The 11,511-nt window shown below is 37.3% G+C and overlaps 1 protein-coding gene across 1 annotated transcript in view; it reads right to left on the reverse strand.

Annotated features, from left to right (window-relative positions):
• Positions 1–10,965, reverse strand: part of LOC130094859 (hepatocyte growth factor) — a 35,549-nt gene extending 24,584 nt beyond the window's left edge. The window contains exons 1-3 of the mRNA XM_056261389.1: positions 10,739–10,965; positions 5,849–6,005; positions 5,160–5,272 (exon numbers count right to left, since the gene is read on the reverse strand). Coding sequence (XP_056117364.1) covers positions 5,160–5,272; positions 5,849–6,005; positions 10,739–10,787 — 319 coding nt within the window. The 5' untranslated portion in view covers positions 10,788–10,965. The remainder of the gene's footprint in view (positions 1–5,159; positions 5,273–5,848; positions 6,006–10,738) is intronic.
• Positions 10,966–11,511: the final 546 nt, after the last annotated feature.

Consider the following 11,511-nt stretch of genomic DNA (forward strand, 5'->3'; position numbering starts at 1 on the left):
TATAAAATGTAAATCACTGCTGTGATGGTAAACATGAATGTTCAGCAGCCATTATTCCAGTCTTCAGTGTCACTTGATCCTTCAGAAATAATTATAATATGCTAATTTGGTGCTCAAGAAACATTCTTATTATCATCACAGCTTAATTATGGAAGCCAATTCCCACCACATAAGGGGGAAAAAATGAGTATTAAAAAATTCGAAATTATGACGTACTTAAGTCATAATTAGGACATAAAAAGTTGAAATTATGACTTGCTAAATCAAAATGATGAATTATGACTCAATGAAAGCTGCCACCTCATGCAGCCACATCCGTTTTGTTCTTCCTGCGCTAAAGCTTGTTCTTGCTTAAAATCATTTCAAGAGTGCGTTTGCTCAAAGCTATTCCATGCCGTTCCGCTTATAAGGCAAGAATTTCATCATTATTAGCTAAAACCACGTTTAAAATACTCCTAATGTGTTCGCAATTCATCCTGTGTCAGATCACGTCAGATCAATGAGCAGCAAGTCATAATTTTGACTTAGTTATGTCATAATTCCAACTTTTTAATCTCATAATTTTGGTAAAGTTTGTCATAATATTGACTTGGTATGTCAAAATTTGGACTTTTTATTCTCAATTTTTTTTTTTTGCGGGAACGGGCTTCCAAACATTTGATTATGAGATTAAAAAATTGAAATTATGACATAACTAAATCGAAATGATGACTTGCTACTCATTGATCTGACGTGATTATGACTTGCTGCTCATTGATCTGACGTGACCTGACACAGGATGAATTGAGAACACATTAGGAGTATTTTAAACGTGGAATTTAAATTAATTTAAATGATGAAATTCTTGCCTGATAAGCGGAACGGCATGGAATAGCTGAGAGCAAACGCACTCTTGGAAGGATTTTAAGCAAGAACAAGCTTTGGCGCAGAAAGAACAAACCGGATGTGGCTGCATGCGGTGCCAGCTTTCATTGACCAACTTCACTTTGACTTTTAAAGTCATAATTTTGATTTAGTTTAGTTTAGTTTTATGCAAAAAAAATTCTTATGTGGCGGGAATGGGCTTCCATAGGAATTGGCTTAATAGTTAATTAATACTATACTTAATAGTTTTGTTGAATAGTTTTTTGTTTTTTTCAGGATACTTTGATGAATATAAAGTTATATAAAGTTATTTGAAATTAAAATCTTTTGTAAATGTCTTTACTGTTACTTTTTATCAATGTAATGTACACTTGCTGAATTAAAGAATTAATTTCTTTCAAAAAAGTCTAAAAGTCTCTAAATGTCACTTTGGCACTTTATTGTCAGCAGTAATACATATCGACACGCAAAGTCAACAGAAATCCCAGCCTGATCTTTGTGTTTTGGGGAAAAGAGCTACAATAACACGAGTTGATTCGATAAATGTCAAGTCTTAAAGGCAAGTGTTTTATACTTCAGATAATCTGCAGTATAAGAGGAAGAAGTGAACAGATGGGTATTTATTTCCAGGGACAGAGTGAGATTTATTTTGCTGCGTCATCTTCATCATGATGGCGGATAGATAGAGTATGTGTGTGTTTGCATGAGTGTGTCATCATCACACTGATGATGCTGATCTCACATTTATTCACACTGAAACTTAATGAATCCTTAAGAGTCCAATACTTGGCTAAGGTTTAAGAACAGCTCTTCATATTATGAAACCCCTCAGTGGCAGATCATGCCAGCATAAGCTTTAACTCTATATGTATTGGTATTGAGATTTAAAAGGGTTTAAAAAATGTATCAATGCATCACACATTTTGGTGAGATCATGGAGTTGATATTTTATGCTTGACTGTTTTGGCTTAGTTTGAAAAGCATTGAAACTAAAGCAATCTAAAATGTTACATTATGCATGTGACATTAGACATTAGACATTAGACATTTAAACATTTAGACATTTAAACAATAGTGACATTAGACATTTAAAAAATAAAAATACACAGTGAATATGATTGAAAACAGTTCAGTACTTTTGAAACCTGGTATATAAAATGAATATAGTTTTTGAATTGTGAATGAAAAAGCAGTGAAATTACCTTGCTCAGTAATACTTTATTTTGATGGTCCACTTTAGACAAAGTAACTTTACAACTACATGTCAACTAACTCTCCTTAGAGGGTAACACTTTAGAATACGGTTCCTTCGTTAATGAATAACTACACAAGAACCAATGAGTAACACAATATTAACAATCTAGTAACTACTATTAATTAACAATAAACTCTGATTAACGAACTAGTAAGTAATAGCGCACAGATGAAAGTGGTACTTCACTAATCAATAACTACAATTTTTTTTTAAACTACCTGTCAACTTCATCTACTAACCCTAACCTAACATTAATTCAGTGGCTTAGTAAATATCACAGTAGTAATTTACTTTATTAACTTAAAGGGGTCATATAATGGTCAACTTTTTCAAGTTGATTGTACTGAAATGTGTGTTGGCAGTGCCTGTACACAACCGTCAAATAATGATAAAAATCTATCCAGTGTTTTTGTTTTAATCTCCTTATATGTTTTTCCCTGCCTCAAATTGAGCCGTTCGACCATGTGACGTCACACGGTCGTACGCCCCTCCCACGATTGTTGATTGACAGCAGCGTTTCAACACATCCCCACCCTGAGCGAGCTGTCATCAGTCAGCCATTGTTGATACACTGGAGCAGAATACACCAAGCGATTGTGGTGTTCTGTTCTTGGGTGTAATAACGAACACAGCAGTCATTTTGATGTTCCTAAATCCGAACCGCTGAAGACACAGTGGCTGAGTTTTGTTTTCGAAGGGAATATTCCCCACGAGCAACGTCAATGCTGTCATGTTTGCTCGATTCGCAAATCTTTTCTCACCAGACTGCTTTATAAACGAGGGTCAGTATAAAGCTGGTTTTGCTAAGAAGCTGCTCCTGAAAAAAGAATCGGTACCAACTATTCATGTCCCTGCTGCACCTACAGAAGAAGTGAGTGTAAAATTTGATTAACCTTTAATTATATTAAAGGGGTCATATAATGGTACATGCACTTTTTCAAGTTGATTGTACTGAAATGTGTGTTGGCAGTGCCTGTACACAACCATCATATAATGATAAAAATCCATCCAGTGGTTTTGTTTTAATCTCCTTGTATGTTTTCCCCTACCTCAAATCGAGCCGTTCGACCGTGTGACGTCACACGGTCGGACGCCCCTCCCGCGATTGTTGATTGACAGCCGGGTTTCAACACAGAACCGCCCTCGCTCGTGAGCCAGCTATCAATCATAGTCTGCGCGGACCGGCACGGTCATTGTTGATATGCTGGAGCACTGTCTATGAGCAGAATGGCGTCTAAGCGATTGGTGTTCTGTTCGTGCAATAACGAACACAGCAGTCATTTTAATGTTCCTAAATCCGAACCGCTTAAGACGCAGTGGCTGAGTTTGTTTTCGAAGGGAATATTCCCCACGAGCAACGTCAATGCTCTCATATTTGCGCGAATCATTTCTCAGCAGACTGCTTTATAAACGAGGGTCAGTATAAAGCTGGTTTTGCTAAGAAGCTACTCCTGAATAAAGGATAGGTACCAGCTATTCGTGTTCCTGCTGAACCTCTAGAACAACTGAAGTGAGTATAACGTTTTATTAACCTTTATATTAATATTTATATCTTTGCAAATCGCTTGCACGCTTCACGATGAATGAGTCTAAGGTTTACACTCAGGGTACATTACGGCATGTTTTCTAAGTACGACGTTCTCAATACTTGATTGTTTGAGTTAAACATACCAAAATAATTAACTAAAAACCCAACAGTTAATTTAGTCTAAAATAATTTAGTATTTGACTAACCAATTATTTATTTATAATACACTTAATATATTTGTGAAATTTCTATCAAAATATTCGAGAATGGAGAATTAAACTGATCTGTTTCAAGAACCACAAATATTACTTAATTCAAATCAATATCATTAATATATTTAACACACTCTTAAGAAATTGAGTAGGTTTACTCAATTAAAACAATGCACCCCTCCCCCCACCCTCTGACGTGATGACAACTCAACGGCTGTTTGAATTCTCTCCGGTCTCCAGAACTTTCTCTTCTTCTCTTCTCAGCGTCGCAGAATTGGTGCATTTCCTCTGTGAAATTCAGGTGTGCGTATGTTTTATTTTATCTATAAAATCATTACTGTGCTTTAAATCATTTTATTTAATGCAAAACAACATACTGGGACGCAATGTGAGTCACCTAAACGAGTGTCATGTCATGTCTGTCTTTTCGCTGATTGAAATGCCTGATGCCTTGCATAAAACACACGACTTTATTCCTAAAGATAATGAATATAACAAATGTAGATGATAAAATGTCCTCAGAACTCTGCACAGTTTGTTTATTGGCAGGTTATGGAGTCAGTCGCGTCGCAGCATCTTTCGGCTATGAGTGAAACGCAGGACAGCGATCTGAAGTTGGAAGTTCACCCGTAGAGCACGTGTCCATCTCAGGCACGAGAACCAGCGCTGATACGGTGGAAATTGGATAATAGACCGGTTGATTACACTTGAATTACTTTTTAAATTTTTTGTTTTTATTTTTGTCATACGAGTTTAAATGTAGGCAATGGTGTATACACGTTACAACAACATAATGCTGTATTGCTGTACTCATCGACAATAAAGGCCGATGTCATGTATAACGTTGCCTGGTTGTGTGGAGTATTGTACAAAGGTTTACAGGAAATTAAAAGTTAATATTACTCATAAATAAAAACAATTAATATTACGTTTATTACGTATAATAAAACATATTTTATGTTTTCCTCAATTATTTCTACTCAATTTTATTTTTTTAATGTACCAAATACAGTTACTCAAGTAATATTTTTACTTACATTTACTCAGTTCATATGGTATATGTAATTCATTTCATTGCGTTTAAATGTAATCAATATTTTTAAGTGTAAAAAATGTTCACCAAAAAAACTGAGTAAATCATAGTAAAAGTTTTTAGAGTGTAACAGTCTACTACATACTAATACTCTAACGAGAGTTAGTTGACATGTAGTTGATATATTGTGCATTCCTAGTAGAACTACTCTCTGTACTACTCTGTAGTCTTAATGATGTCAAACCTAGTGGCAATAAAGCAGTTTACCTTTCTTTTCATATAGGTCGAAGTTGAAGTCATTCTCCATGCGGACACCAATGGTGAGGCTGTCGTATGACAGTAAACGACACTTTGCACTTTTCTGATCAAAGCTGAATGCTCTGCAAAGACACATGGCATATGTTAATCATATTAAATTATGTTAAGCATATGAAAACAAGACTATGGTGACAACAATTATGATTGTGAACCTTGAATTGAGACACGTAATCTCATCAGTAGATATTATTATCATGTAAAGCAATGCATAAAATTGCTGCTGTTGTTCAATTTGTGTATTTTGAAGTCAGGTGATGCCTCCAAAAAAAAAATGAAAGCATTGCAAGAGCTAAATATCACATGTCATGCAAGCTTATGCAATTTCTATCTACTAAGAGCTGCATTTTCTTTCTATGCAGAAGTAACCAGAGGTCATCGACCTGAAACGTCAAAATAGGAAATACTAGGACTGCTGATGTTCGATTTCCACTGATGAAACAGATTCCTGCTGCTTCCTCTCAAACTGTGTTGTACACAATTAGCCAATCCAATGCTATTTCAAATCAGCGTGCTTGGAAACAGCAATTTGGGAGTGTGCTTCTTTTATTTAGACACTCTTCAGAACTCCTGCTTTGGCTGTTTATGATTACGTGTAAGGTGGGGTGTCTCTGTGCTTTAACCTTTGTAGACCTCTGTACCTGCAGGTGAACTGAAGCTTCCTGTTGCGGCTACAGCGACGTGCACACTTTCCCACACTCATCTTGCGGCCTTTGGACATGTAGGACACATCAGGTGGCGTGGCCAGGCGTACGGCATCGGTCTTCTGGTAGTCTTGCAGGGCATGCCTCTTAGTTTCTGCCACACAGAGCATACATGTTAGGATGGGGAGAAGCAGTAGTCGAATCCTAACATGAATTTAATGACAGATGGTACGTTATGTTCTTCCTCTTTATCAGTTAAGGCCTCATTGGAGACCAGAGTGGCCATAAAATAGAATTTAAAATATGGAGAAACAAAGGAACTAAGATGATGCAATTGTTTTCAACAACCTGCTTAGATGACAGTAAGAATGGGAAAATCTAAATGTTTTCATAATCGACTAGACAGTTGGATGTCTGAATAACTAGTCATCAAGTCTGCGTTAAAGGAATAATTCACCAAAAAAATGAACATTTTACCATAATTTACTCACCTTCAAAATATGTTAAACCTGAATGCATTTATTTCTTAATGCAGAACATAGAAGACATTCTGACGAACGACTTTCATTGCATGGACAAAATAAATAAACAAACAAACAAACAAACACAGTTTTCCAAAAATCCCTTTTGTGTTCCACAGAACGAAAATGTCAGAGATTTAGAAATACAGGAGGGTGAGTAAATGATGACACATTTTTCACTTTTTGGTGAACTTTCCTTTTAAGGAAACCTTCTGTAATTTATACGTCCGCATGACCCTGATCAGACTAAACTAAGTCAGCTTTACCAGTGTGACTGTTAGCATGCTAAAGCTCTCTGAGAAGTTGCATCTCAATTATTTGAGAACTGCAACAACCTACTCAATTCGACTACTGAATTGTGTGGCAATTGAGCCCGTTCTCATCCCAAGGCGTAATATACTGACTCTTTTGCCAAAGCGTCTATATCCAACGCACATGGCACCCTTTAGCGTCATATGAGACGCAGATATATGGCGCCTCCTAGTGGTCTAACCCTAACACTACCCCAGACCTAAACCTACCCAAAACCGAAGCGTGTTATATTGACGCTAAAGGGTGCCATATGCGTTGGATATAGACGCTTTGGCAAAAGAGTCAAAATATTACGCTTTGGGATGAGAATGCGTTGGGCAATTAGGATCCTCCATGGGCATCCTGGATCATTTGCAGTGGCAGTGAAGCAATAAATTAGCTTTTTGATAGGGCTTTCATTGTATTTCAAGATTATTTCTGAGTGTACACTCACCTAAAGGATTATTAGGAACACCATACTAATACTGTGTTTGACCCCCTTTCACCTTCAGAACTGCCTTAATTCTACGTGGCATTGATTCAACAAGGTGCTGAAAGCATTCTTTAGAAATGTTGGCCCATATTGATAGGATAGCATCCTTGATGGAGATTTGTGGGATGCACATCCAGGGCACGAAGCTCCTGTTCCACCACATCCCAAAGATGCTCTATTGGGTTGAGATCTGGTGACTGTGGGGGCCATTTTAGTACAGTGAACTCATTGTCATGTTCAAGAAACCAATTTGAAATGATTCGAGCTTTGTGACATGGTGCAATATCCTGCTGGAAGTAGCCATCAGAGGATGGGTACATGGTGGCCATAAAGGGATGGACATGGTCAGAAACAATGCTCAGGTAGGCCGTGGCATTTAAACGATGCCCAATTGGCACTAAGGGGCCTAAAGTGTGCCAAGAAAACATCCCCCACACCGTTACACCACCACCAGCCTGCACAGTGGTAACAAGGCATGATGGATCCATGTTCTCATTCTGTTTACGCCAAATTCTGACTCTACCATCTGAATGTCTCAACAGAAATCGAGACTCATCAGACCAGGCAACATTTTTCCAGTCTTCAACTGTCCAATTTTGGTGAGCTCTTGCAAATTGTAGCCTCTTTTTCCTATTTGTAGTGGAGATGAGTGGTACCCGGTGGGGTCTTCTGCTGTTGTAGCCCATCCGCCTCAAGGTTGTGCGTGTTGTGGCTTCACAAATGCTTTGCTGCATACCTTGGTTGTAACGAGTGGATATTTCAGTTGCTCTTCTATCAGCTTGAATCAGTCGGCCCATTCTCCTCTGACCTCTTGCATCAACAAGGCATTTTCGCCCACAGGACTGCCACATACTGGATGTTTTTCCCTTTTCACACCATTCTTTGTAAACCCTAGAAATGGTTGTGTGTGAAAATCCCAGTAACTGAGCAGATTGTGAAATACTCAAACCGGCCCGTCTGGCACCAACAACCATGCCACGCTCAAAATTGCTTAAATCACCTTTCTTTCCCATTCTGACATTCAGTTTGGAGTTCAGGAGATTGTCTTGACCAGGACCACACCCCTAAATGCATTGAAGCAACTGCCATGTGATTGGTTGATTAGATAATTGCATTAATGAGAAATTGAACAGGTGTTCCTAATAATCCTTTAGGTGAGTGTATAACATGATGCAAAGGCATCAATCCCAGTCTGCTTTGGTGAAGTAGCGGAGGGGATTGTGAAGGCCAAATGAAACTGGCTCTGATCCAAGTGTGCAGCACCAAACCTTCTAAAACCACCACAAGAGCCCATACATGCCAGCTGTAGTCATAAGAAGTGAGTTATCTGTCAAGCACATGGTTAGAAAGCATAGATTTCACAGCCACAACCCACATTGTAAGATCATACATGTTTTTGGATGTGAAACAAGCCCTCAATACTGATAGTAGACCAACCAAGGAACATTACTCTCCATCTAAGCTCTAAAACTGACCAATAGTCATGCTCTTAGAAAAGACTCCAGCTCTTGATTAGCTCTGAATATCAAAAGAAAATGAGTCTGTATGGAACAACAAGCAAGATTGCCAGTTTCTCAGTGCACAACACTCAGGGTCATCTCATAATAGGCCTATTATAGACAGTAACATGTTTATACAATATCAAAATAGCCAAAGTAGCTTGATAGAAGTAAAGCATTCCAAATGCATAATGTAGGCCTATATATTCCAATGCATGCAAAGCGACAGGATAACTGAATGACTCAGTACATCTAAACAAAGGTTTTATTCCCCATTATACAGAATGTATTGCTATAAAATTAATAAACTATGATCTAAACTCAAAACAACTAAAGGCCACATTGATTCTTCAATGTCACAGATCGTATTGCAGATTAGAAACAAAATGACTAAACTCGGAATAATTAATATGCTTTGTGCAATAAAGCGGTTTTGATTTCAGAAGAAGAGTTTCATAGTGCCACACTCTAACACTTAATCTCTCACTTCGGCTCGACGCACACTGTTGGTGACTCATTTATCCAGATGTTTTGGGAAGAAACAGCCCACTCACCATGAATGTCAACATCTGTGAATTTTTCCGTAGTGAAACTTAATACAATGTTTGGGAACCGTGACGATTTTGATACATGTGTAATTTGAGTCATGAACTGCATGCCCCTTGCATTTAAATGCTTTTAAGATAGATTAAAAAATGAAATTTAAGAGATTCGTTAAGATGAAAAAATGAAAGACGTTTAATCTGAGGATACCTTTGTAGCACACTCATTTACAGTATATTTAGCATTGGTCATCAAATTTGATTGGCTGAGCGGTGTTCCAATAGTGCTGATATACAGTTCAACAGCAATGGAATGTTTGCATCACTCTGCTTGTCTGTTTTGTGGGGTTTCAAATTAGAGTTCGTGATTTGGCTTATTTTGGAACAAAAACATACAAAATAACAAGCCATTTTTATCTAAAACATAAAGAGCTGTTGCAACATCACATTCACAGCCATGCTACTGGTCTACTTAGCATGGCCAAATCACAGCCATGCTAATATTCAGTAAAATAACACTTTGTTTTATATTGTTTAAAGACCATGTGAAACAGAAGTTGTGACCAACTTTACTTTAATATTGATGCATATTTCCAAGGGAAAAGTAATATTGAGTGAGAAAAATAAATAAAGGGAGGGGCTTGATTTTAGGTGCTTGATCCTTTGCTTGAAGGGGAGTGTTTAATAATGTTCTGCCCAAGATGCCAAACTGACATCAACAGAGGAGTGGAAGAAAATTATCCAATTTTGACTCTTCTGTAAATTAACTTGCATGGGCTATTGTTCACCACAAATCAAGTGATGTGCGCAACCAAAGTAAATAGAGTAAATTTAGATTTCATTCAGACTTTCAATATTTTGACAATGCTGTAGAAATTAACATGCTTGCACAAATTTGCATTCTCATAGAAATATTACCAACAATTATGAAGTGTATAGTATAGCCTACATGTAGTAACCATGTGAAACAATACAAACATGTGAAATAACACGTTTCATTATTTTTATTATTAAATAATATATTATATATAATATGTTTTATCAAATAAAAGATTGTGTAACAAACCTCTAGATTCACCCAAAAAGTGTACACAAGGTTTATGAGTCTATTAGGCTGTTGTTTATTTGAAAATAACAGGGTGAACATTTAGTGTCAACCAACTGATTTGTTTAAAAGGTTTCTATATGTAAATGTAACACTAAATCAGTGAGCTTAATCTGTATGACGGCTTTCAAAAACTTAAATATGTTCCTTTCATGAAACAAAGATACTTAGGCTGTACGTTCATTTGGCGAAGCCCAAAAGCCACCAATTAGGAACAACCCTTAAATAGCATCAGGTAACCTCGCGAAGATGGTCATCTCCAAAACGCTGGTATACAAAAAAATAGCCATGCCATATTCAGAAACCTTTTACTACAGTTGCTGATACTGTTAAACATGATGCAGCTATTACTTTAAAAACATGATGCGGGTATTACCGAAAAAAAAAAAATGATATCATACCTATAAAGAAGCTTCTCTGACTGAAAAAAACTTACCTGAGTAAACCAAAACAGCCACACATAGCAAAATTTTGTAAATCCACATGTTGCTTTAAATAGTTTTATGCGACTCCAAAAATACAAAAGAGATGTCAGAAGTCTCGGCGTTTTCCTCCTTTTAATACGACTATTAGTAAGATTCTAGTCTACCAGCAGTTGCTGTTGCGGTGCTCTTGTATACAGTGAACAAGCGCGCGATGGACTGACTGAAGATGAGCGCGAGCTGAGACAGACTCTACCTCACACGCTCCCTCCCCTTTCCCTCAGCCCATTTAAAGTCGCCCCGCCACTGTCCACTCCTCCACATAATATTATCACATATTATCGCATTTCCTGATAGACACCGAGGTTGTTGAACCAATCCGGGAAGTAAAATAAATGCAAATTGTTTATATTTGTTGCCGCTCTAATTTATTGGAGCGGATGGAAAGTGTTAAGGAGATGTCAACACAGCTGTGTGATGCACTAACCTCCCTGAGGGTGTTTGGGAGTAAAGTTGTGAATTGATAAACTCTGGGCCACTCACTTGTTTTAGTTTGCAAGATGTGATAGCTTATTTTATATTTCGTTATCGGACCGCAACCCTCTTAGTCATGATAGAAAGAAATTATTAATCATGTTGTTCACTTTATCATTCACAATATGCTATCATTTCACTGCCTTACAAAAATTTGCAGTGACAACCATAGTTTCAGCCACATAGATGGATAGTTATGCGGCCTGCTTAAAACAACGATATATATGAATAGTTTAGCCACGAAACTCTAATC

Source organism: Rhinichthys klamathensis, unplaced genomic scaffold, assembly GCF_029890125.1.
Source record: "Rhinichthys klamathensis goyatoka isolate OS25496 unplaced genomic scaffold, OSU_Roscu_1.1 h1tg000181l_1, whole genome shotgun sequence".
Taxonomy (NCBI): Eukaryota; Metazoa; Chordata; class Actinopteri; order Cypriniformes; family Leuciscidae; genus Rhinichthys; species Rhinichthys klamathensis.